Source organism: Protopterus annectens, chromosome 6.part1, assembly GCF_019279795.1.
Source record: "Protopterus annectens isolate FY-2018-M chromosome 6.part1, PAN1.0, whole genome shotgun sequence".
NCBI lineage: Eukaryota > Metazoa > Chordata > Ceratodontiformes > Protopteridae > Protopterus > Protopterus annectens.
This window is the reverse complement of record NC_056738.1, coordinates 172,396,629-172,424,298: the sequence shown is the minus strand read 5'-3', so window position 1 is coordinate 172,424,298 and position 27,670 is coordinate 172,396,629. Positions and strand designations below refer to the sequence as shown.

Here is a 27,670-nt window from a genome sequence, read left to right as displayed (position 1 = left end):
TAGACCCTCTCCTTCTGTTTCCAAGGCTTCTTCCAGAGGCAGGCCAGGTTTAGCTTCTGTTGGTGTCAGTCCTAGTTCAGCAGGGTCTGTGCCTAAGAAGCACATGCTTAAAATGGCAGAAGATTTGATTACTCTGATTAGAGGTTCTTTGCCCCCTCCTGAGAAGAGGCCTAGGGTGGAGCCAGAGTTGGAAAGTTTTGAGCAGGCTTCGATGTTTCAGAGTCTTGACTGAAGACTTGCAGGAGTACTCTCCTTATTCTGATTCTGATGCAGAAGATTCCACTCCTTCTGCTTCTCCTCCAGAGGATTTTTCCTTTTCAGAGACACTTCATTCTATGAGGGAGCATTTTAAGTGGGAAGGTCAAGACTTCTCTGATTCACGGAAAAGGCTTAGGGAATTTTTGTTTTTACCTCAACATAGGCCCTTAGCTATACCCCTGTTCTGGATGTTGTGCAAGATGTATTTTCAGAGGCTTCACTTAATCCTGATTCTCTGCCTCCTGCGCCTGTTAAACCGGATAGGTATTACAGGGTACCTGAGGCTCATAAATATCTCTATAAGAGTCCTAGGGCGGACCCAGAAACTGTTAGTCAAGGACCTAAGGGGGTCAAGGCCTCTGTTGTAAAGAATCCAGTTCCTCTAGATAAAGAGGCCAGAGCTTTGGATAGATGGGGAAAGAAGGTCTATACATCTTCTACCTTAGCTATGAGGGCTTTGAATTGCCAGTTTCATATGTTGAAATATCAAAATTTTCTCCTTTCACAATTGAAATCTAAGGTGGATGCTCTGGCAGAAGGCATTGACTGTAAAGAATTACAAGATTTGGTACATGTCTCTGAACAGGTGGGTAAGCATTCTTTACAGTGTGGTTTTGATGCTGTGCAGGCCTCTTCTAGGGTGGCTGCCACTGGTTCAGTTCTTCGCAGGCACGCCTGGCTTAAGGATCAGAATTTATCTGACCATGTTAAGACAATGATTGTGGATGCTCCTTTGCAGTCTGAAGTGTTGTTTGGTCCACCTGTGGACTCAGTCCTGAAGAAATTGGAAGACAAGGCTAAGTCTATGCAGACTGTTAAAGATTTTTTGCAAGTTCAGCCTCCAAAGTTTAGTAGAAATTGGCCTGCTAAGGGGTGGACGTATCCTTCCTCTGATTCTCAGTTTAGGGGTAGATCTAGACGTGGTAGGGGCAGAGCTCAGAGTTCCTTCAGACCTAGAACATGGAGTTCACCTGCACAGTCTTCGAGTGAGGGCAGGGGCCAGTCCTTTCGTAAACAGGCCCAATGACCTACTTTTTCAGCTGCCAGATCCTTCTTGCCTGGCAGCACCTTTGGGAGGAAGGTTGGCACTCTTCAAGGAAAATTGGATTTTAATTACCCAAGACAAATGGGTATTGGATATCATACACCAAGGTTACAAGTTTTATTTCCATACCTTACCTCCTTTCAAAGGCATGCCAGACGTTCCTCCTCAACAAAGACTAGAGGCTCACAAACAGATTTCTCTGCTACTACAAATAGGAGCTATACAACCGGTCCCTCTGCCAGAAGTGGGCCTAGGATTTTATTCTCGCCTGTTTCTAGTACCAAAGAAAGGGAACACGTGGAGACCAATTTTGGATTTATCTATCCTCAACACATATCTGGACATTCCCAAGTTCAAAATGTTGACGCTACAACAGCTTTTACCTCTGCTGGGCAAAGATCACTGGATGGTGACTCTGGATCTCAAGGAGGCTTACCTTCATATTCCTATCAGGCCCTGTTGCAGGAAGTATCTGCGTTTTCGGGCTGGGACTTTTCATTATCAGTTCTCTGCATTGCCCTTTGGCTTATCTACTGCGCCCAGAGTGTTCACAAAGGTTCTGGCTCCAGTGGTAGCTTTCTTCAGGTTAAGAGGAATACAAATCTATCCTTATTTGGACGACTGTCTGATTCTGGCTCAAGGAAAGGACGAACTTCTTCATCATTTACAGTATGTGATGGCAGTGTTAAGATGCCTAGGGTATTCTGTGAACGAAATAAAGTCCAGTCTAGTACCCTCTCAGGACATGTGCTTTCTGGGTGTGAGACTGAATACAGCATCCCAGTTGGCCTTTTTGACCCCGGACAAACAAAAGAATCTTTCTCTTTACTTCCACCAATTGTCTCGTCAGTCCAGGCTGACTGCAAGGACAGTCCTTCAAGCCTTGGGGTTCATGGCATCTTGTATTCTGGTACTTCCCAATGCCAAACTGCATATGAGGAAGCTACAATGGTATCTCAAAAATGTATGGACGCAGCACTGCCAAGATATGGACACTGTCATTCAGATAATACCTTGCATCCAAAAGGAATTTTTGTGGTGGGCTCAGGAATGTCACCTAAACAAGGGACTCTCTGTGACCCGACCAGAGGCGAGTCATATTCTAACGACAGATGCCTCAGACATAGCTTGGGGAGCTCATCTGAATGGAAAGTGGATACAAGACACGTGGCCTGCCAGACTTCAACATTTACATATCAACTTGAAGGAGATGTTAGCAGTCCAATTTGCATTGATAGCTTTCAAGGATTTGCTTCTTCCAGGGCAGGTGTTGATTCTAACAGACAACACAACTGTCATGTGGTACATCAACAAGCAAGGGGGGACACATTCTTATCCTCTATGCAGACAAGCAATGATTTTGTGGGAGACTGCTCTCAGTTTACAGCTGAGTCTTCAGGCAAGGTTTCTGCCAGGAGCACAGAACTCCTTAGCAGATGTGTTGAGCAGACAAATTATGGATCCCCACGAGTGGAAATTGGATCCTCATGTATTTCAAAAATTGACAGTGTTATGGGGAACTCCAGACATAGATCTGTTCGCTTCTCCTCTAAATTACCAGCTGCCAAAGTTTTGCACAAAAAGGTTTCATCCCACAGCTTGGAAAGTGGATGCTCTGTCATTCAATTGGAGCAATCTTCATGTGTATGCCTTTCCACCACTGCCTCTCCTCCCAAAGGTACTCCTGAAGGTCAGACAGGACAAGCCAACCATGATTTTAATAGCTCCGGATTGGCCTCGACAGCACTGGTACCCATTACTGAGAAGTCTGGTACGGGAGCCTCCATGGCCTTTGCCTTCGATTCCACACCTGCTGTCTCAGGAGAACAGTCATTTACTCAATGTCAAACTTCACTCTCTACATCTAACAGCCTGGCATATTCTGTTTTAAACCCTGGCGGGTCTCAACTTCCGCAACAAGTTTTGAATGTTATTTTGGAGGCCAGGAGGCCTAGTACAAGGAAAGTTTACGCTGATAAATGGAGGAGATTTTTAATTTGGAGTACAGCAAAGGACTTTGATGTTTCTAAACCTAATTTAAGTGTTGCTCTTCAATACCTTACTGAGTTATTGGACAAAGGTTTGTCCTTCTCCTCTATTAAGGTTCATGCTGCAGCAATTTCTGCTCACTATGACTGTGACCCACCATTATTTTCTCATCCTTTGTTTAAGCAATTCCTTAGAGGGGCAAAGAATATAAGACCCCCATGTAGAGCTCCTACTCCTGCTTGGGATCTCAATTTTGTGTTGGAGAAACTCACTCTACAACCTTTTGAGCCTGCACCAACTGCCGAGTTGAAATATTTATCATGGAAGACTGCTTTTTTGTTGGCCATTACCTCTGCGAGAAGGGTTTCTGAATTACAGGCCCTTATGGCGGTTGAGCCTTTCCTAATTTTCCACAAGGACAGGGTATCTTTGCGTACTAACCCTTCCTTTATGCCTAAAGTGGTTTCTAGTGTGGCTTTAAACCAAACTATTCATTTGCCTACTTTTTATGCAAACCCCCAAAATAAAGGGGAAAAGATTTTGCACACTTCGGATATACACAGACAGTTGCGATATTATCTGAGCAGAACTAAAGGGTTCAGGCAGTCTCAGCAGTTGTTTGTTTCATTTGCTTTGGGTTCTCAGGGCAAACCTGTTTCAAAGCAGACTATTTCTAAGTGGATTGGTTTTTGTATTGCTTTCTGTTATTCCCATCATGGTAAGGAGATTCCAGCTGGGATTAGGCCTCATTCCACTAGGGCTACTGCCACTTCTACAGCTTTTTTAAGGGGGGTGGCTACTAAAGATATTTTGGAGGCAGCTACTTGGAGTTCAGTGCATACTTTCTCTAAACATTACCACCTTCCACTTTACTCTAAATCTAGGGCTGGTTTTGCCACTGCAATTTTACAGGGCATTTTGGCAGCTCCTAATGCTTTATAGTTTTGCCATCCTCCCTTACCTCTGCTTTGGGATTCTACCCATATGTAAGGACTGCAGCAATGTGAGATGAAGAACATAGTACAGATTTGTACCTACCATAAATGTAGATGTTCGAAGATCCACATTGCTGCAGTCCAATTTACCCTCCCTCCTTCCCCTCTGTAGTTAGAGGTGGTTGGGTGGTTTGGGTTGTGAATATTGTAAATATTGTAAATATGTTTAGTGCAGGGGTGGTTGGTTGTTTTTTGGCTTTGGCCTTTCTTTTTAGGGCCTTCTGACATCTGGGGCAAGAAAAGACTGAGGATATGACGTCGGTCATGCGCATTTGTACCCTGACGTCCTGATGTCAGTTTTAAGCGCCTTGACCGACGTCAGCCTAATACTTTGGTATTCGGGCCGACCGAGGACAGCGGACTACCCATATGTAAGGACTGCAGCAATGTGGATCTTCGAACATCTACATTTATGGTAGGTACAAAACTGTACTTTCTCCTGAGGGATTGCTGGAATATTCTTCTCTGGTGGCAGTCAGGGGACACTTGTCCTTGCACCCAAAAGCCTGGGCAGCCATCATAAAAGATACATGGGTACAAAGAATCATATCCAGAGGATATTTCATTCCCTTTTTGCAAGTTCCCTCAATGAAAAGAAAGTGTCTCCTCGATATTCCACCCAGTCGGTGAGAATTAACAGCTCTGGAAGTTCAAAAACTGTTAGATAAGAGTCATCCAAGAGGTCCCACCAGACCAAAGAGGATTCAGATTTTACTCAAGGTTCTATTTAGTGCCAGAAGACATTGGACTTGAGACCTATCCTGGATCTCAGTTATCTGAGCCAGTTTGTAAAGAAGTCCCAAGTTCTGGATGGTCACGGTTTAGTCTGCTCTGCCTTTGTTACAGGAGAACAACTGGATGGTCTTTGTAGATCTTCAGGACACATACTAATACATCAAAATTAACAGACATTCTCTTAGATACTTAAGCTTCCAACTGGGAAATGTCCATTACCAGTTCAGAGCCCTGCCCTTTGGTCTCACCACAGCCCACAGGGTGTTCACCAAATGCATGGCAACGGTAGCAGCTCATCTCAGACTGCATGGACGCAGTGCGTTTCCCAATTTAGCCTCACCGCACGAACCAGGCATCCAGCCAGGGATTACTTACTCTGATTATCACAATCTTTGGGGATCACAGAATCATTTTAAATCGAGTTGCTTGCTACTGAGATTTGTCTGCATACATCAACTGGACATAAGCTGATTTAAGTATATTTTCTGCATTTTTTGTGGTTTTATAATTTGGACTGATTCCTCAGATCTAGCTCTGTTGAAACTGTCTTGTGTGTGTCTCTGAAGCTCTGCACTAGTTGTTAGACTGCTTTGAAATTCCTTTAAGTGTTAATTAGCTTGGGGGGTTTCTGATAACATTAAAACCTGTGTTGGTTCCATTTCTTGTAATCATTTTAAATCGAGTTGCTTGCTACTGAGATTTGTCTGCATACATCAACTGGACATAAGCTGATTTAGGTATATTTTCTGCATTTTTTGTGGTTTTATAATTTGGACTGATTCCTCAGATCTAGCTCTGTTGAAACTGTCTTCCCCACCCCCCTCCCTGTTCTTGGTTGTAGTTTACATTTGGTGGCTTTTGCAGTGCCCGCCCCACTGTAGATTTGATCTAGGACAGTCCTCCAGTCCCATCTCTTTACCGCATTCTATCTAATAAACCCTTTCTGCACTTGCTTTTAGTCCTTTTAAATTTAATTACATTTTTTTCAAACTGTGTGTGGACTAATATTGCTACATACTCAAGTGTGCCAGCTTGCACTGCATGTGAATTGTTTTTACTACTGTTTTTGCTACTTTTCTGAAAAAAAAAAAAAATTATCTGCTTTTACTGTATTTGTGTTTCTTCCTAATTTATTTTGCTTTTGCGTCATCTTAAACGTATTCAGTTGTATTTATTACTTCTTGGTGCAACTCATTCTAAGCCTTTTAGTTTAAGCACTTGGGCTTCAGACCAGTTGTTTTACATTAAGAAGGTTTGTGGTTTGCACTGTAGTGGCAGGACAGGTAGCTTACATCCTTCTAAGTTGGGAACTGCTGATTGAGGGCTCAGTGTCAGTTATTCTAAAAGTGTATTAATTCTGGTTTAAGCACTTGGGCTTCAGGCCAGTTATTTTACATTAAAAGGGTTCACGGTCTGCACTCTTGTGGGAGGAGAGGCTGGACTCTGCCCTTCTGCGCTGGGAATTTCTGGTTAAAGGCTTATAGTGCCTGCATATTTGAACTGCTTCTTACTGAAATTGGTACACCTTGTTTGCTGTAGCGTAGACTAGATCCAGGCCTGCTGAATCTAGCTTTGTTTGTATAACTTGAGCACTAATCCAGGCATTCTTCAAAGTATTCAATTGTATTTATTACTGCTTGGTAGTAACTTGATTAAAGTGTAGCTATCATTCTAAGTCTTTTGGATTAAGCACTTGGGCTTCAGACCAGTTGTTTTACATTAGGAAGGTTTGTGGCCTGCACTGTGGTGGCAGGACAGGTGGCTTACATCCTTCTAAGTTGGGAACTGCTGATTGAGGGCTCAGTGTCTGTTATTCTAAAAGTGTATTAGTTCTGGTTTAAGCACTTAGGCTTCAGGCCAGTTATTTTACATTAAGAAGGTTTGTGGTCTGCACTCTTGTGGGAGGAGAGGCTGGACTCTGTCCTTCTGAGCTGGGAATTTCTGGTTAAAGGCTTATAGTGCCTGCATATTTCAACTGTTTCTTACTGAAATTGGTACACCTTGTTTGCTGTAGCATAGACTAGATCCAGGCCTGCTGAATCTAGCTCTGTTTGTATGCATGTTGTTTGTTTGCTTGTTATTTCCCTGAAACGCTAATACCACCTAAAACGCGGCTTTTCAGTGCTTCTGTGGATCCCTAGTGATATCTGCATTGCTTACTGTACTCATTTCCTTGTTTCACTTAAAAGAAAGTTACTGTTGGTCGTTTTTGCATTTAAGTTACCTGTAACACATTGCATTTAAGTTACCTGGCACTTGCTCACTAAAGGCACTTGCTCACTAAAGCAATTATATAAGTCAGCATTAAAAAATTAAAAGCACTACACTCTCACAAAGTCCTCTCGAGTACCTTTTTCCCCATTGGCCCTTTTTTTTTAAATTATAAAGGAATTCCCAATACTATTCTAGCATGTCCAAAGGTCAGTTGTCAATCTTCTCTCCGGTCCAGCTGGTGAATCTGGGAATCTTGAGGCAATGTTACAACTGCCTCATGTACACAGACAACCCTCTCCTCCTCCCAATAAATTCCAGCACATGTGAGAGATGCATCCATATAGCCAAACTGGAGGCTAAGCTCTCTCAACTCAGTACTGGCGTAACCAGTCAGGAGGAGAAGGAAACCACACTCAGTACAATTCTAGTGTCACATAGGCCTACCACGACAGCAGACCAAACACATAAACACACAAAAACATACTCGGAGGCTCTAAATAAAAATCTGCCTAAGCAGCAGAGACCTCCAAAGCAGACACCCAAGCAACCGCTACCCCAAAACAAAACACATGCAACACATAGCTCACAAAGCCAGTGTGCCGAACAGTCACAGCCCTTAAGGCTAAACAACACACCTGATACACTTGTAATAGGTGACTCTATCATCAGGCACACTGACGTCCCGCTCACCAGGCTGAACAAGGAGAAGGTCACGGTGAGCTGCCTGTCTGGTGCTAGGATCCGCCACATAACACAAGCACTCGGGTCACTCCAAGGCAAGTACAAATATGACTCAGTCATTGTCCATGCTGGTGTGAATGACCTGAGACGTACCTCCCTGGACTACATGAAAAGAGACCTAGAGGAGCTCTCTGAGCATGTGGCCCAGGCCGGTATGACCCTGACCTTGAGTAGCATCTTACCCTCACCAAGAATGATGCCACAATATGAAGACAAGATGATCAATTTCAACAATTGGCTTAATTATTGGTGTCATTCAAAGGGGATCCAATGCTTGTCAGCCTGGGATGACATGCTTGACAAGCCACGATGCTTCGCTAGGGACGGCCTACACCTGTCACCCCTGGGCTTTCAGATATTGGCAAAGGCTCTTGCTACCCCCATAGTGCCTTCTTTAGGCAAGGCTCAAAAGACAAACCCACCTCCATAGGTATCACAAAGGATAAGAAACTAAGAGTAATGCTACTCAACGCCAGAAGTCTAAATCTCAAGATGCATGCACTCAAAACTCTCCTTAGCATGGAGAAAATCGATATCTGTGCAGTAACAGAAACCTGGTTCAAGGCTCCCGAGAGCACCCCAGCACTACCAGGTTATACCTCATATCATGCTTTTCAGCCCCAAAACTTGGACCGACCCACAAAAGGAGGGGGAGTATCAATATTCGTCAAAGAAACCCACACCTCCAGGTTGGTGGCACAGCACGAAGCATCAGAGACTATCCATGTGCAACTAACAGTGGGTAAAACTGCCTTCCAGTTTATAGCCTGCTACAGACCACCCTCCCTAACCCAGGAACCCCACTCGGCCTTCATGAGAACACTGGAAAATATGAAGGTCTCCCCAAACACCATTATATTGGGTGACTTCAACTACCCAAACATAGACTGGGAGCATTACTCTAGCTCCAACACCCTAGCCCAAAGGTTCCTAGAATTTATAAACTCAAATGCTATGGAACAACTTGTTACCACTCCCACAAGAGGGGAAAACATACTGGACCTGATCATCACCAACATGGGGACTCTATGCTCCAGACCAGAAGTGTATCCCTCACTGGTAAGATCAGACCATAAACTAATCTGACTGGATGTTCACATCCCGACACCACCCCTTGCCCAGAAAACCACAGTGAAAAACTTCTCTAAAGCAAATTTCACGCTCCTCAAAACTGAGGTGGAATCCTTCAAAGCCCCCGGGCCTGTGGAAAATACGGCCCAGACCGCAGAATCCTTTATAAACGCATTCTATGAACATCTTCAGGAATGCATGGATCATGCGATCCCAAATAAAACCAAGACCCAATCCTCCAAAGGCAGACGTCCTGTCTGGTGGACCCCAGCCATAAACAAGCTATACAATAGAAGGAGGAAGCTACTAAATGATAGAGCAAAATTCCAAAAAGGGAAGGCATCTCTGATCAGTATTAGCAAAAAACTACGGGCACTCATAAAATTGTCTAAGGCCAGCTTCGAGAGAAAAATTGCACAGGACACTAAGGATAATCACAAGGCTTTCTTTAGTTATGTTAGGAACCTGGGTGGTAATTCCCAGATATGCTCAGAATTAGTCCAAAATGACAAAAAATACACCGAACCCACAGACATTGCCAACATCCTAGCTGACAGATTCAGCACAAACTTCTCCCCCCCCCTCCCCACCAAAAGGGCAAATATCTATTCCAGCAGAGTGCTGCCCCTGACATCTCGGATGCTCAGGTAAGAGCCGCCCTCTCCAAAGCAAAAAACACAGCATCAATGGGACCAGACGGTGTCCCGGGCTGCGTCCTACATGAACTCCAAGAAGAGCTAAACCCAAACATAAAACTACTGTTCAATCTCAGCCTTACTACAGGATATGTACCCAAAGAGTGGCGTACAGCAACTGTGGTCCCTCTCCACAAAGGTGGTGCCTCAACGGATCCTGGAAACTATCACCCCATAAGCCTGACTAGCTTGGTCTGCAAAGCTATGGAAAGGATAATCATGGACCTCATAAGTAAAGATATTGGGGACCTACAGACACTGGATCCTACCCAGTTCGGCTTTGTTAAGGGCAGATCCTGCCTCTTAAACCTGGTTGATTTCTTTGAAACAGTCACCAAGGCCATTGACGAGGGGAAGGTGGTCCACACAGCCTACCTGGACCTCGCAAAAGCCTTCGATACATTACCCCACTCGGGCATTATAGATAAGCTCACCAGCTTAAATATAAACCCCTTTGTCACTAGATGGGTTGCAAACTGGCTCAAGGACAGAACCCACATGGTTAGAATTGCTGGAGCCATGTCAGACTCCAAACCAGTTACAAGTGGTGTCCCACAAGGCTCAGTCCTGGGACCTCTCTTGTTCAGTATATATTTCTCGGAGGTACAGGCCAACACGGAAGGACTGTGGCTGACCAAGTTCGCAGATGACTGCAAACTGGGCGCCATAATAGACTCTCCAGCCGACACAAGCATCCTCCAAAAGGGCCTCATAAAAACAGACAACTGGTGCCAGAGCCATGGCCTCAAGCTAAATGCCAAAAGTGTATAGTCATCCCTTTGGCAAAAACAAAGTGCCCACAAATTACCACATAGGTGGTAATCCATTAAGTACAGAAGAAGTAATTAGGGACCTGGGGACCCAAGTTGATAGCAATCTCTCATTTGACAACCACGTGGCCAAAGTGGTTAGAAAAACATTTTATATAGCCCACCTAATCGTGAAGGGATTCACATCTAGATCAGGGAGGTCATCGTGCCTCTTTACTCATCCCTCATCAGGCCCATAATTGAGTACAATGCCCTCTTTGGTATGTACCTTACCAGACACCTGCAGCAACTGGAAAGACCCCAAAAGTACCTCACCAAGAGGATCAAAGGGCTCAAACAGATGCCATATGCTGCCCGGTTAAAGAAACTCCAGCTCTACTCAGTGGCATACCGCCTGTTCAGAGGCGATCTGTGCCTGACGTATAAAGCCATGTCCAACCCGGAATTAATGGACATGCTGCACCTCAGAAAATCCAAATCCTATCGAGCAACGCACGGGGAAGACGTGAACCTCAGCACTGAAATAAATAGGACATGATGGGGACAGATTCATAACCCAGAGGCTCCCTTCACTCTGGAATAAAATCCCAGTCCAGGTTAGGCAGAGTCCCTCATTGACCCTCTTCAAGAGGAATCTTGATGAGTGGATGGGAGATCGTAGGTTTACCCCGGGTATGACTTCTGTGTCACTGTTAGACAGAGGCACAGTATACTAACCTCAAAAAAAGGGCATAGCAAAATTAATTTAAAATGGGTGGCGAAAGCCAAACACATTCTGGCTAGGCTTATAAATGCCCTAGGGCAGATAGCCTAGTATGAACCTATAAACCTTCAACCAGTTAGTCTTGGACTTTATAGGTGCTTTTCTAGATAGTCGATCGTCTCACTGTTTCACCAAAAAACAGAATTCTTACCTTAAAATTGCATGTCAGATTTTTTCCCACTCCTCAATACCAGTAAAAATGGTTCTCAGAGCCCTGGGATCGATGGCTGCAGCGATTATTTTGATACCTACTGCTCATCTTCACATGCGAATCCACCAGTGGGCTCTGGCAGTACAGTGGTCCATTCTTCATCAACTCTTGCAACACCCTGTTAAACTATCTCAAGTCTGCAGAGACTCCCTACTGTGGTGGATTCAGTCCAACGAGATTTCTTAAGGACATCCCTTTATCCTTCCTCCCCCAAATGCCACTTTGACCATGGATGCCTCCCAATTCAGGTAAGGGGGGACATTTCTTGGGACAGACTGTTCAAGGCACATGGTCCCCAGAAGAGACCAAATTGCATGTAAATGGCTTGGAGATGAGAGCAGTCCTTGTGTTGCAGGCAGAACTTTCTTCCTCTAGGGGTAATTGCTACCAGATCCTAACCCCGTTGCCAAGAAACAACGAGAGTCTGACAGTGGGCGATCTCCTCTAACCGCTTTCTTGTAGTGATGCACATACCAGGAAAATCCAACATTCTAACAAAGAAGCTCAGCTGATCTGTCCTGATGTCTCATGAGTGGTTTCTCAATCAATCAGTGATGGACATAATCTTCCATGAATGGCATCAGCATTACTGCGATCTGTTCACCTCTCCCCTTAACAAAAAGTGCAGCAGGTTCTTTGCTCTAATCCCTTTCAGGGAGAGCCACCAAGAGATGCTCTAGTCCACATTTGGCCCTCTGGTCATCTTTATGCTTATCTTCCCCTGCCACTAACCCCCAGATTCCTTCAGAAAGCACTTTGGTTGAGCAGCAAGGTAATCCTCATTGCTCCCTTTTGGCCTTGGCAAGTGTGGTTACCCTTTATATGGTCTCATCTACTGTGTCCTCCTTGGATACTGGACCCCAATCCAGATCTCCTTTCATACCCATCAGGGATGACTCTTCCTGGTATTGCAAGCCTCAGGTTGTCCGCATGGTTTCTCCAATTCCGATGATGGCTACACATTCCAGGCTTTCCTTTCTGGTTTGCTGAATTTTTTAATCTCAGAAGGCCTCTACTAAAAAAGATAAAGTAAATGGTAAAGGTTTTCTTTTTGGGCTCAACAGAGAGAGCTGGATCCTTTCACCACTCCAGTCCCTGCTGTTTCAGATTTTCTTGCCTCCATTTTTCAAGGTGGGGTGACCTTCTCCACCATCAAATTTCAGCTAGCAGTCATCTCTAACTTCCGCATCAGAGACAATGCTTTCCCTTTAGTTTCCTAAATTTACCTTTTTACTTCGATCCCTGGATAAAGGATCCTACTCTACCTTGGGATCTTACTGTTGTATTGCAAAGTTTAGTACAGTCACTCTTTGAACCCTCAGCTAAGGCAGATCACAAATTTCTTTCTTGGAAAACAGTCTTTCTTGTGGTTATAACTTCTGCGAGGTGAGTCTCCGAACTAAAGCACCCTCTTCAAAACCGCTTTATCTGATTTTCCATAAAGACAGACTTTTTAACCAAAGTTGCCTCAGAAACAAACATCAACCAAGTCATCAACTTTCCAGTTTACTTTCCTAAATTTGACAATAAAGGAGAATACATACTTCACCTTTTGGATGTACATAGGCAACTTTGTTTATATCTTCAAAGGACAAAAGAAATTAGAAAACTGACCTATTGTTTGTTTCATTTGACAAGAACATAAATTGGGAAAACCAGTTTCAAAAACTACAGTACCCAAATGGATGACAGATTGTATTTCTTATGTTTACTCTTCGAGAGGTATAACCTTGCCAAGACAACCAAAAGCACATTCAACTAGGTCAATGTCTAGGTCAGATGCCTTTTGGGCCACAGCTTCTATTGATGATATTTGTGCAGTTGTCACTTGGTTTAGTGCTCATACTTCTATTGCTCTTTACAAGTTGGATATCATCTCCAGAAACAGGGCTGCATTTGGTTCTGTGATTCTTCAGAACATCCTTCTGTGAGGGCCACCCAAGGTTACTGTAGCTAACAAACAAAAGCAAAGGCCACTGATCCACTGAAGATTGTTGTGCTAAATTAACAATATCTTGAGCTAAAGAGCTGTAGTACTACCACTGAGAGAGGATAAAGTACGTAGTCAATAGTATGCAGTAAAACAAAATAAAATCACCACAATTTTAATGACAACTGAATAAAATCCTTCCAAAATGAACAGGATAAGCACTTTTGGCCTTGCCTTTTTCAGATCCTGCTTGAACTTAGACACTTCCTTCTTTTATAGTGTTGCTAAACCAATCGAATCATCTGCTAAGCTTCCTGCCCTTCAGTGTAGGTTTTAAAGGGACCATTCCATTAAGGCCAGGGCTACTGTCAGCCTGTAAATCAGCTATCCTACGCGTTTCCAAAATTTCCATTTTAGTGGATAGATCCCTGCCTCTTATGCTGTCCTGCACTCTTTCCAAGGCTAAAAAAAGAAGAAGAAATTTATGGCCAGGGTTCTTTTGATTATGCTGTGATGAAGTATTAGTGTGAACTTTAAGTCTGATATCACTAAGGTAGTGCAAAATCCTCTCCTTAAAATCCCTTTTGGATTTCCCAATGTAAAATCCTGAAGCGCTATCACAAGTAGCTACATATATAATGTTCTTGGTATTGCAATCCACATAAGTCCTTAGTTGATGTATCTGATCAGTTACAGGATGTTTAAAACAATTACTGGTATCTATATGAAGGGCATGCCTTACATCTTCTACCAGGAAAGGTGTCCATTTTAAGACTCTGTGGCGCAATGTTTTCTTTATGACATAATCTCTTCAAATTTGACTTATTCTTAAAAGTGAATCTTGGAACTTCAACGATGTGCCCTAGGTCTTCATGTGAGGTTAAGATATTATGTTAATGTAGCTGGTGACTCTGTCCCATTCATTGAGGAATGAATGAAAATGACAACATCAGATATAAAAGTTATATACTCACCATAACTATGCATCTGTGTTTTCCATTTTCATTCTTCTTGAACTTCCCATGTACCTTCCCCCTATCTGTGTCTTTGGGAGTGACCTGCTGAAGTTTTTTGTTAGGAACCACAGTTACTGTTTGAGCCCCTGTTCTGTTATTAATTCACTTGCTCTGCAGTACTGTAATAATGTTTTATATTTCTAAGCTGGTATAATAGTAGCAAACTCAATCTGAGCTAATGAAGTGGTCAGGGACCTTATGGGTGAAGGGAGGAGTGGGAGAGTCGGATCCTTGAATTTGGAGAAAAGCATCTGAGTCGTATCAGAGGGTCAGAGCGGAGACCCATTCGTTGAGGAAGAATGAAAATGGGCAACACATATGCATAGTTATGGTGAGTACATAACTTTTCTATACAACCCATAGTTCTATAACTGTCATTACCCAATTGGTTGATATGATTAGAAAAACTCAAAGCTGGATCTACCCATATATCTTGGTCCTTAATTGAATTTACTGGTTCAATCACTGTGTGCTGCATTAAATAGTCACCTTTCAGTTTATGACTCATATTCATAATCTCATATTCTTAGTTTTTTTATGTATTTATCAGCATATTGCTATCCTGTGCCCAAATGGTCAATTTAGTCAAGTTCTTTTGCAGGCATGCCCTATCTGTAATACAAGTAATCCGTTTATGTTCAAGTCATCTGCATACTGATTGTAGAATATCTCAGATGAAGATAGATCTCAAAGATGCAATCTAAACAAGTATGGGCCTAGGATAGAACCCTGTGGGATACCCTGACTGTAACCTCAAATTTCACATGTCCAGTTGCTGTATGATACTTGCCATGTCCTGTTTGTAAGTCATGTGGCTGCCCATCTTATCTAGAGTACATTAATACCTGCTTGTTCTAATTTATTGATCAGTGCTTCGTGTATGACCCTAGCAAATGCTGAAGTTAAATCTGTATGAATTAGATCACAGCACTGTTTTTCATTTATAGCTGTTATACAGATCCATAAGTTTACTTTAATGTTGTGGAAAAATAATGCAAAAGGTTATATTGAATAAATTGTCAGCATTATTATGACTGGGACTTGAAACCATATATCAGCATGCATAAGTTGAAAAAGATCTATTATCACCTGTAACATGTTGGTAAACTTATGGATCTGTTTGACTGGGCTTGTCCTACTCCCCTTTCCCTTAAAGACAGGTTTAACAAGTACGTCTCTCCAATATTGAAGACCATCCCCATATTTATACAACCTAGTAAATAATCGATACAATAGTAATATAAGTTCTTGCAGAAGTATTTTCTGGTCATTATTACTAATTCTGTCTCCTTCCTGTGCTTTGTTTGGAGCCAGTTTGCATAGTCCTCTTTCAATGTAATCTAATTTGGTGTCATTGTCTGAGGTTACCTGGATGTTACTAGGGCAATTTATGACTCCCTTTGTGGAAACAAACTGCTTTGCATAAGATTTTGCAAATATATCTATAATCTTTTGTGGCTGAGAATAAATTTTAGAATCTACACAGTTTATCAATTTGTATGTCTAAAATCGTTTCCTATTATGCTCAATATCTTTATGTAGATTTTCTTCATATTTTTTTGTCTTGTCTCACTATGTTTAATTTGTCTGTCTAACTTATTTATTTTGGTTTTCAAAGTCACAGTTCGACCTCTTTTTCATTTTTTATATTTCTGGTCTCTCACCTTATTTGAATGTCTTGTTCTTATGGAAGTATATCTTCCTGAAGTCATGTGCCTAGATCCTAATGTTAAACAATTTTTTTTTGTTTTTGCATTCAAACAATATAATTTGACGCATCTCTTAAGAGTTTTTGTGAACTTGCTATTCGAAGTGCAGCAATACAGTTTTATATTAATTATTTGGTTTTACTTTAATTGTATGTTATTTCTGTGTTTTCTCTGAAAGTGTATTAATTAATGCCTTTTGTGTTATTATTCTCAAAAGTTGTACCTTTACTTGGTATTGTTTTAATTAATGTTTTCCCTGTGTCTCTTGCCATGGCTTAAACGGGTCTGTACTGGGTGCTGACTTTGTTGTGCAGAATAATACAGCCCTGAGTGGACCTCTGTCAGTCCAAGTTCAAAAAGTAGGCCAGGATGCTCAGAAGTATCAGTCAGGAAGGGATAGAAGTGAAGGCCCAAGTAATAGACTCAGAATATAGCATCAAAGGAGAGGTAGCCTGCGAGACTTACTTGGGCCTAGTGTTATTGTTAACAAGTAGAAGAAGAGGGAAGTTTGGGCACATTAAGCAAAAAACAGCTATTAATGATGACCTACCAGTTCCTGGTTCTTTTCTTTCCCTTTCTGCTGACCAAAACTATGAGGACTGTAAAATGCTAATTTCCTCTGAAATTTTTGGACCTTCCCAATGGGGTGATGAAGGCTGCTATGGCCAAGCAGGATGGGGATTCTGGAAGAGTTGTTTGAGAGGCTAGTGGAAAAAATACAGTCTGGAAAATTCAGCTTTTTAATCTGCCCATTCACCTGACTAACATATATTATATAAACAGATTCATAAAATAGTCTGGAATGTATCCTTGGTTGAAGCTTTTGGTTTTATAAACTTTTCAAATTCTCTTTCTAGAAGGTATCAGGTTTTACTGGGTGTAAACTTGTTGCATGTTGGAGCACATGCCCTCTGTTTCTGATGCTGGGAAGCTAGTATCTCCCAGATGTTGCCTTGACTCTCGTAAATGCTGGTATAGTGATTTTTTTTGCAGGCAGAAATATTAGAGAGAAGTAGAAATTGTCATTGGTTGATCTTATGAAGTCTGTTTTTAAGATCTTCAGATTGGTGAGTATCCACAGCCATTTATCACACTAAATCTAACTGCTTATTTTTCTTGGCTGCTGCTGTTGCTGCAATGTGGTAGTGATTCCTGGAGGATTGAGAAGCCAGCTCTACCACCATCCTTACCTCCCTATGTCTTTTTAGGCTACTTCTAGGCTGTCCCATCTTATGGAAACATAGTTAACTGCATTTTCTAAATTGTCATTGTCTGTTAGTGCTGTTTAACTGAATATTCTAAACTGTCACTATATATTAACCATTGCCTTTATGATTTGTGTCATGACTGAAAATAGTCCATCAAGAATTAGTTCACTCACTCATTTAACAGTTTTATAACTAAATGTGAATAGTGCAATGCTTTAAGACTGTGCTTCTTTCTTCTGATATTACTGGAAGCTTGTTATGGTGCATCACAGTAATATAACTTGTTGTTTGAATGTTTTTATCCCTGCTGGCTTCCAATCATCAACCCTTGCAAGGCTTAGTGACCCATTCTTCCCACTTTGGTGAATGCCTATCCTGATAGACTGTCATCCAGAAAGCCATCAGGATTTTTTCTGTAGTGGCCTAAATCATTACTCCGCCTGCTGATTGATAGCTGACTTGCACTGTAGCCTGCTTTGTCTTCCCCTCTATGTAGCTGTGCATATTCCTATACATACAACCCAGAAGGCTACTGCTGTTACAGCTTGGTAGAATCAAGCATGTGTCCCTGGCCTGAGTGCTGTGCGCTGTACTTCAGCACACTCCTTTACTTCCTGCAGGATGAGCAACCTGGCATTGGATGTTCACTCCTATATCTCTGGTACACTCCATCAGCAGCTAGGCTGATAATCAAACCCAGATAATCTCTATTGTAGTCAGGGTTTCACCCCGTGTGTGCTATGGATTATAAATGTATTGTGTGACAGGTCAAAAAGTACATGCACATACACACACGTACGTTTATATGTGTGTGTGTGTATGCTCTCTGATTTAGAAGGAATATGACGAAGTCTACTTTAAGGTGGATGTAGTAGATTTCAGTAATGAAGTAACTAGTCATATTGTAGTGGCTTTGCTGAAACTTGGACATATGTAACTGACATAAAGGGAAAGTAACGGAGAAGAGTGAAAGTATCAGGAATGATCTGTGGTCATAAGCAAAAAAGGATGTCAAAATAATGAGCCAGGTATTCATTCACTGTCTACAAAGTTTGTGCTGTGGAAAACATTTCGTTTGCTTTCTTTTTCCACATATATAATGTATCATATAATTTTTATAGTTGTTTTTTTCCCTAAAAATTTCTCTGCTTTAGCTTAAGTTGAAGAATGGAGTGCCTGCTCATATGGCATTTAAAACAGCTGTACAGTATCCATTTTGATTTTCAGTTTGTTTGCTAGCCATCAAAGTAAACAATGTACCATCATTAATGGTTAATTGTTAACCTCGTCCCCTTTTCTTGTTTTTTTGCCCTTGTAGAGACTTGGTGGACAAGGTACCAGATTCTCATACATATCTCCTGTTGGGTGATGCATACATGAATATTCAGGAGGTAAGATATTTATACAGTTCAAGAGCTGACTTTGCTCTACATTTGCTGTGCATTTGAGTCATGAAACACTAAAATTAAAGGACTTGTGACACCTTTTTCTGCAGCAGATTAAGTAGAATGACACTGTACTGTTTCTGGTGCAGAAAGTGGACATTTTGCATTTTGTTAAGGCTATTTGAAGCACAATTCAAGTAAATGTATTAACTGAAAAAATAATGTGGCTTTATTATTCCTAATCATTTTCCTACTTTATACAAAATCTTAGCCAGTAACCCTGCATGATGCCTTTCTGAAGGTGTTGGGCATAACAAATTTATGGGTTGCTGAAAAAAATTAAACATCAAAAAACCACAACATTACCTGTTTTACAAAATAAATTGTAACTTAATTTTCAATGGAGTTGCAAACTGATTTTATTGATATTACAAGGCCACTAATTCTTATGATCAATTATGCCTTGCCAGTACCCCTCCCTTATGCCACACTTCTTTCTGCAGGAGGGCCTTACTAATCAATCTCGTAAATTTGTTGATACCCATCCAGTCATTTTTAATTTATGTTTAAAGGAAGATAGTGAGCCCTGCTTAACATGCATGCGCAGTTTACTCCACATGTTTGGGAGATGCCTGTTCATAAATCTATCCTTCTGACATGTTTTATTTATTTGTTAGCAACAATTTAGGTCCCTGGTTGTAGTATCCCCCTCCAACCTTTTACTTGATGCTTTCTGGCCATTCTAATATTCCAGTACCCCATCCATCACTGGCCTACTATCTCCTCCTTCCACCCCTAGACTTTTCCTGACTCTGGGCTGGTGACAACATGGATCTTAACGGAGTTCTGGGGGTCATGCTTGTAACGTCTTCTGCTGGGGAATAGTTTTTACTTTATTACCTACACTTGTTTCCCCATCTCTCCTGGATTCATCTATTCTGTCCCAGGGCTACTTCCCCCTGTGGACCATACCTTCCTTCAGAGGGTGCCTAAAAGAATGCCCTCCCCAGGATAAGCATGTCCATCCCGTCATACCAATGCCTCAGACACCTGAGCCATTAACCAAACCCAAATAGCTCGGGCCATAGTTAGGTTTCTGTCCCTCTAAACTAGTGGTGACTTACCCTGGTTCTATTATTGGTGGAGATGCTGGATTTGTGGAGTTACAAGACATCCAGGACAACCAAGTCTCTAATAGCACAGTAAGTTGGATAGAAATCTTCCCTCCAAAGTCTGTAAGGCACTGAGTAAAAGAGATAGAGCTTCCACCATTAATTAGTAGCTCAGGGACTTTAGGCCTGTGATTTTTAAGAACCTTTGCCTGTTTGAAATGTGTAGTGAGTTGCATCTCAAAAAGGGAACTGTACTTAGTAATTTTTCTGATCAATGCAGAGTATATGGGAGTGATTACCTGCATGGGCAGTTTACTCCAGATGATTGGGAGATGTCTGGTCATAAAACTTTCTTTCTAACTTGTTTTATTTATTTGTTAACAACGATTTAGGTCCCTGGCTGTAGTATCCCCTTCCAACTTTTTACTTGATGCTTTCTGGCCATTCTAGTATTCCAGTACCCCATCCATCACTGGCCTACTATCTCCTCCTCCTACCCCTAGACTTTTGCTGACTCTGAGCCGGTGCCAACATTGATCTTAACAGAGTCCTGGGGATCATGCTCATGACTGCTTCTGCTGGGGAATAGTTTTTACTTTATTACCTACACATACCTCCCAACTGTACCAAATCACTCTGTTTTTACCAAGGTTTGGGGTCCAAATAATGGGGTTCTATGATTCCCGAGTGGCACCCCTTAATTTCCGAATTTCCCTGCATTTTTATTTAAACTTTTTGATGCGCGATGACATCAACTTCGTGAAATGGCCTACCAGCCTGTTAGATTTGAGCTCAAGGGCTCAACGTGCATGCATTTCTGGCTGTCCCTTAGCTGTTAACAGGAACAGAACAAGCCGCAACGCAAGGGGTGTGTGTGTGTGTGTGTGTGTGTGTGTGTGTGTGTGTGTGTGTGTGTGTGTGTGTGTGTGTGAAATGCCCCAGGTGAATATACCTGGTGGCTAGAGGAGGTACTCGGGCTCTAACGCTGTACCTTGGGTACAGGTGACAGCCTAAAGTCCCTACCCACCACCACTTGTGAATATTTCCCAGATATATCCCTCATATTTTTGTTCTGTTCCTCATAAAATCTATGGTTTTCTGGATTTTTGTGGCAAATCGGTGAAGGATTGAATTCACTAAATAATGAATGAATTTGAATTTCAGACTTCATATTCTTCAGAAAATAAATGGCAACACAAAACCTTTTATTCTAGAAATGTTCTAAGTTTATAAGATCAGTATTAGAAATTTGTCCCAATCTTTGGGGCTTTATTCCCCCATTATTGGCTTTGTCTAGTTTTTTTGTGCTAAGAGGTTGAGAGTAGCTATAGTGAGAACTGAATTCTGTATTCCCCCATTATTGGCTTTGTCCAGTTTTTTTGTGCTAGGAGGTTGAGAGCTATGGTGAGAAGTGAGAACTGAATTCACTAAATGATAGTCATTTAAGTTTCAGTCTTCCTAAAGTTCCTATCTTTCAGGAAACTGCTGATTTGGCATAATGGTATGTTGCTCTGACTGTAGTGCATAGGGTCCTGGGTTCAATACTTGACAGTGAAACACATGGTGGTAACACAACATTTTATTCTAGCAACTTTCCAAAATTATACAAGCAGTGTTTAAAACGTGTCCCTGGTTCTGGGGCTTTTGTCCACCCCCCCAATAACATTTGGCTTTTTCCAGATTTCGTGTGCTGTAAAGTTGAGAGACACAGTTGAGTGCTGAGTGGATTTTACAAGGAGCTGAGAGCTTCAGAGGAAGAGAAGTTTAGTGTTGCTTATGCTGAGTGTGCTTGCATTGTTAATAGCATAACAGGTTAACTACTTGCTTTTGATACAAAAGACTGTGGTTTCTACTCCCACAGTATGTATATCCATTGCTGATACTGTACAGTGTTGTATTTTTAAAGGGGGTGAGTTTATCAAGTCATTGTATAGCTACAGATGTAACAGAAATGAGAAAATGTCATGCACAAGGGCATTTCTGTCTCAGGGGAAAGAGCAAAACATCAGAAATGATTATAGTCTGTGCTGCATTATAAGAAAAATGTGTGTGTAGAAGTAGACTTTTATGCTGGAAATGTTCTGAATTGGGCAATTTTGTCATTGGTTCATTTTGTTTCATTGTCTACTGGAAAAATGTTCAAACAATTTAAAATGCGCTCTAAGTCTAACAAGTGTGCCGTATTATACAAGAAATATAATTTAATAAAGTCAGGAAGGTGTATCAAAGAACACATGTATGTTTCTTGGTTTGTGTGCAAGGGGCCTATGATTTGAAAACAGCCCAAAGGTAATCTTTATCCACCCCTGGTCAGATGCATTTTCTTGGATGTGGTGTGGGTTTTAATGCTGTTTCAATGAATGAGAGTTTCAAGGACATAGAAGTTTTAATGCTGTGTCTATTTTCATTGTGAGACAGTATTGCTTAGTTTAGCAGATGTCCATTAGCGTTTTTGTGCATTGTGCTATAAAATGTAAAAATACAATCCAAATAATCGGTGTAGAAGTCAAGCAGTGTGCTCATTAGTATTTATGGTAAATGGGGCAAAATAGCCAGGTAATGGGAGATTGGAAAGGCTGCAGGGGGACTCTAGTGCCATATTTTGGTTGTCTCTTCTTCAGTTTGTGTTTGAAAGTTGGTATCCCATAATTCCACTGGAGTGGGCGGGGTTACATAATTATGTATGCTAAGTTTATGTTAATCGGGGTATGGATTTGTCCTTATTTTTCATGGGCCTTGTCCAGATTTTTGATGATTCCAGGTTGAGAGGTATATACCTACACTTGTTTCCCCATCTGTCCTACATTCCTCTGTTCTGTCCAAGATCTACTTCTCTCTGTGGACCACACCTTCATTCAGAGAGTGCCTAAAAGAATATGCCCTCCCCCAGGATAAGCATGTCAAAGTGCTGGATGGCACTGAAATATAAATGTTAAAATGTAATTTCCCTTTTTTTTTTTTTCTTTTTTTACTTGTGTTTGCGCAGTGCGCCGCTTAGCAATGAAGATGTGCCAGACATCTTTAAACCTTTTAAACCTTTGGCAATTAGCTGTGCTAAATAAAAGGAATTCATAATAACTATTGTTGACTAATGTAGTCTGGAGCCTAGTTCATTTTGCCTGCTTTCAAAACAGACAACTAAATAAGCAAGCAAGCCTGGAAAATGGATGCATTTTTATTCCTGTGGACAAGTGTGTTTCTTTATGCTTGTTTATGCTTTCCACACTTCCCACTGATATCCAGGGTAATTTTGAAGATTCAGAAGGAATCTCTAGAAGGCAGTGTGGTGACCCCCTTTTGGCTTGGGCAACATTGGCTCTCCCCTCATAAGGGATTGTCCAAGGGCAATTACCACAAGCTTCCTCACAGGCTGGACCTACTCACACCAGATATCAGAACTTTGATATACCCCAGTCTTAATCTTCTTCAACTTACTATCAGGAGGATGCAATTCTGATGCCTCTTAGGTACTTTAACTCCATGAGGATGTGCAGCACGCAATAAAAAAACACGAAAATGTGCTAGTAGAATATCCTGTATTGGGCAATGATGGAGATGTTTTAGTTGATGCCCAGCCATTAACCGGAGGCCCATCAGGGATTCTTTCCCACTGATGCTGAAGTATTTGTGTAAGTTACTATCCTCTGGAAAAAAATACAAATACTAAATTTATGGTAAATAGCCCAAAATATGAGGCAAAAATGTAGACATTCCGTGAAATTCTGGACAGTTGAGAGATGTGCTGTACAAGACTGACTCTTTTTCTAGGGCCAGAGCAGGATTTGATTGGTTATTTTTTTTTCATGGGCTCCTGGACTCCTGATTGACTGTTTGTTTTGGCACTTTCCTCACATTGCTTTATTCTACTGCAGCAGTGCTCTAATAATGGATGTAGTACAGATGTGTAAGTAAACATACCTAACATTGAATGCTGAAATAAATCATTATTGCAATAATGCAACCCTCCCTCCATTCCTCCTTATCCTTATCGTCTTTTTTTTTTCCTTTCTTGATATGATTTTGGTCAGGGTGGGGGATTCCTTATCCCCAATTCCTTTTTTTCTCTTACTGCGTAAATACCAATTTGGCATCTTGGAAAGGTTGCTTATATATCTCATTTTCTGTTTTTCAGACTGGCAAAAAAACCTCAAAATGTTGGCATCCATGTGTATGACGTATACCAGCATGGCTTCAAGCTTCCTCAGAAGTGAAATGATGTCCCCTCCCAGTCTGTCCTTGCTCCAGTGATGGGGGAATAATTCATTGAAATGGCCAAGAGAGAGGCTGAAGGTCAGCAATCAGCTGGGGCAATGAGAATAAAAAAAAAATGAAATTTTGGACAACAAATTTTTCTGTTATCAAAATGCTTGTTTTACAAACATTTCCTTTTTTGTTAATTCTTTTTAATGCTATTCAAAATACCCCCCAGATTAAATAAACTCCATGTAGGAGTAGTGCAAGCCCTACACTGAGTGTACCATGGCCGTGTTTGCAGCTCCCCCTCGACACCGCGCTTTGCATATTAATGAAAGTGCGCTACTGCGGGAGAGCTGCGGTTATGGTAACTGAATCAGTGTAGGGGGTGTGTTACAGTGCTCGGAGATGTGCAACACACCCCCTGTACGGTCAAAGTGCCAGAGGGCACTATAATACAAAGGTTAATTGTTTTACTTGGCCATTTTTTTGTTTGTAGGGGATGTGTTAGTGTCTGTAACACACCCCTGTACTGTCAAAGTGCCGGACAACACTGAAATAGAAAATTGTTTTACTTGGCCATTTTTTTGTGTGTAGGTGGTGTGTTAGGGTCCGTAACCCCCCCCCCCCATACTGTCAAAGTGCCGGATGGCACTGAAATATAAATGTTAAAATGTCATTTTCCCTTTTTTTTTCTTTTACTTGTGTTTGCGCAGTGCGCCACTTAGCAATGAAGATGTGCCAGACATCTAAAAATAGAAACCGGATGCTTTTAAGATTAATGAAAAAGGTCAAATTTAAACATAACTGAGTAGGGCCGCACGGCACAGTGCTCAGAAGCTCTTAAACATAACTGAGAGCTATATGGAACTGTGTAGCTCTAATCACCATATCCTTGGTAGCTGAATGGTTAGAGTGACGGCCTCGTATGCAGTAGGTTCACGGTTCAAATATAGGCCATTCAGCTTTTTACGTATGATGGGGAAATGTTTTAAAAAATTATTTTTTTATGTATACATTGACATTTGTTAACCAGGTTAGTCCATCTGGACCAGAAGCCCATTTTCAGTGGAGACCAGAGGATAAAAGCCCTACTTACACATGTCCAATACATTAAAGTCACACTACCAGATAATGTAGTGAAATGCATATGTTTAGGAGATAAAGTAAAATAGATACACATAATAAAGTATCATTAATGAACAATTACTTTCAATATATTTTTTTTTTATTTATGAAAAACTCTGGTTTACCCGCAGCTAAGCTCTGCTAAGCATTGCTAAGCCAAGTCAAGCAATGCTTAAACAGGACCTGTTTTTAACAATACTTAGCAATGCACAGCTCCGCTTAGCTGGTTTGGGTGCTGCTAAACAATCCCAGTTTAAGCAGTCCTCAGCTCATTTATGTGGGTTTGCGCACCACTAAGCATTGCCAGTTTAAGCACTGCTCAGCTAAGCTGGTTTGTGTGGTGCTAAGCTTCACTTAGCATTTTTAAAAATGGTTAAATGGTGGCAAAAGGCAGGAAAACAGCCTTATTTAAGCTGAACAGGCCTGAATACAGCCAGAACCTGTTGTAGTTTAATCACTGCAGGAGGTATGGCTGGAGCTGGAGAGGGTGCGTCCTTCTGGGTGTAGCGTTGGGGCATTTTGGAGTCCAGATTCATGGTTGGGCTCCTTGTTAAAGACCATAGCGACCAGCTGCTGCAGGGCCAGTACCAGGGCTCTGAATACAAGTCAGAGGCCTGGGACCATCTGGCACATGACCTCACCACTGCAAGTGGAATCCCCGCACTGGTGAGCAGGTATGTCATCATTATGATGACCAGAAGTGAGGGAAGTGGGAGCTCTTGGCCCAGTGGGTCCAGAACGCTTGAGACCACAATGCCCGTTAAGTTTGTAAGTATGGAAACAATTGATTTACCAAATTCTAGTAGGACTATCTGATAGCCAGGTAAGCATAATGGTGTATTTCCCCCCACAGCTGCAGGGGAGAGGGCTTGCAACTTGGAGGCCCATGCAGGGCACCTGGCCAGGATGCGCTTAGAGTGTGGTGAGTACAGATATATCTTGCAATATATAGTAATCTAATTAAGAATGAGTACAGTAGTAACTGCCAGCAGGTATAGTCTGTTGTGAGGGTACTGCAATGAATGTGTACATAGACCTGCACTGATATAAGTGAGTATTGCCAGGTACAGTTCTATATAGATGAAAGCATGAAACATGCTACTGTTGCATAAAGAAAGTTAATACAGCATTAATGTGTGGGAATAACGTGTATACTGAATTAATAATACATGTTCTGGTAATAAAGTACACTGGCACTGAAAATGTTAAGGGAATAAATTTACTGCATTCCTTTTCTACAGGAAATACAGTACAACTGCAGTCAGAATTATGAAGTAATAATTATGAAGTAATAAAGGTAGTACTGCTTAGGTTGTGTGCTAACAGATGTGTTCCAACACCTGCATTATTTAAAGTGTAGAACAAAAAGATTGTCAGCTGTATACCAATCACTGTGTCATGTCACCCTCAATAAATCTGTCTTCTACCAATTGTTGTGTATTCTGGGCTGTTCAAGAAATCAAATATTAGGTTCATAGGTTCATACTAGGCTATCTGCCCGAGGGCATTTATAAGCCTAGCCCATATTTTTGTGGCTTAAGCCACCCCTTTTGTATGGGGAACTATACCCATTATTTTGCTGTGCCTCTGTCTAGCAGTGACACTGAGGTAATCCCTGGAGTATATCTGCGATCTCCCATCCATTGGTCAAGATTTCTCTTGAACAAGGCCAGCGAGGTGCTCTGCCTCACATATACCGGGATTTTGTTCCACAGCATAGGGAGTCTTTGGGTGATGAACCTATCCCTGCAGCACGTCCTATTAATAGCCGTGTCGAGGTTTAAGTCTCCCGCCCTTGTGGCTCTGACGGATCTAGATTTTTTGAGGTGAAGCATATTCATCAACTCTGGGTTTGACATGGCCTTGTATGTCAGGCAAAGGTCACCTCTGAGCAAGCGGTAAGCAACTGAATAGAGCTGGAGTTCTTTCAGTCGGGCAGCATAGGACAGATTTTTGAGACCCTTTATCCTTTTGGTGAGGAACTTTTGTGGCCTCTCCAGCTGCTGCAAGTGTCGGGTCAGATACATTCTGAATGGGGCATTGTACTCAATCATTGGTCTGATGAGTGATGAGTATAGGGAGACTATGACCTCCCTTGATCTAGATGTGAATCCCTTCATGATGAGGTGGGCAATGTAGAAGGTCTTCCTAACTACTTTAGCTACATGGGTGTCGAATGACAGGCTACTGTCAACCTGGGTCCCCAGGTCCCTGATAACTTCTTCTGTGCTCAGAGGATTACCACCTATATGGTAGCTAGGGGTAACCTTGTTTTTCCGAAGGGTATGACTATGCATTTTTTGGCATTTAACTTTAGGCCATGGCTCTGGCACCAGTCATCCGCTTCTGTGAGACCCTTCTGAAGGATATCTGTGTCAGATGTGTTTTCGACTACGGCGCCCAGTTTGCAGTCATCTGCAAACTTTGTCAGCCATAACCCTCCTGTGTTTGCTTGTACTTGAAAAGTAGATGCCAAACAAGAGTGGGCCCAGGACTGAGCC

At 41.8% G+C, this 27,670-nt stretch overlaps 1 protein-coding gene across 1 annotated transcript in view; it reads left to right on the top strand.

Moving 5' to 3' along the window:
• TTC21B (tetratricopeptide repeat domain 21B) overlaps positions 1–27,670 on the top strand; it is a 3,240,027-nt gene that overhangs the window by 1,751,070 nt on the left and 1,461,287 nt on the right. Inside the window, exon 16 of the mRNA XM_044075355.1 lies at positions 18,669–18,741. Coding sequence (XP_043931290.1) covers positions 18,669–18,741 — 73 coding nt within the window. The remainder of the gene's footprint in view (positions 1–18,668; positions 18,742–27,670) is intronic.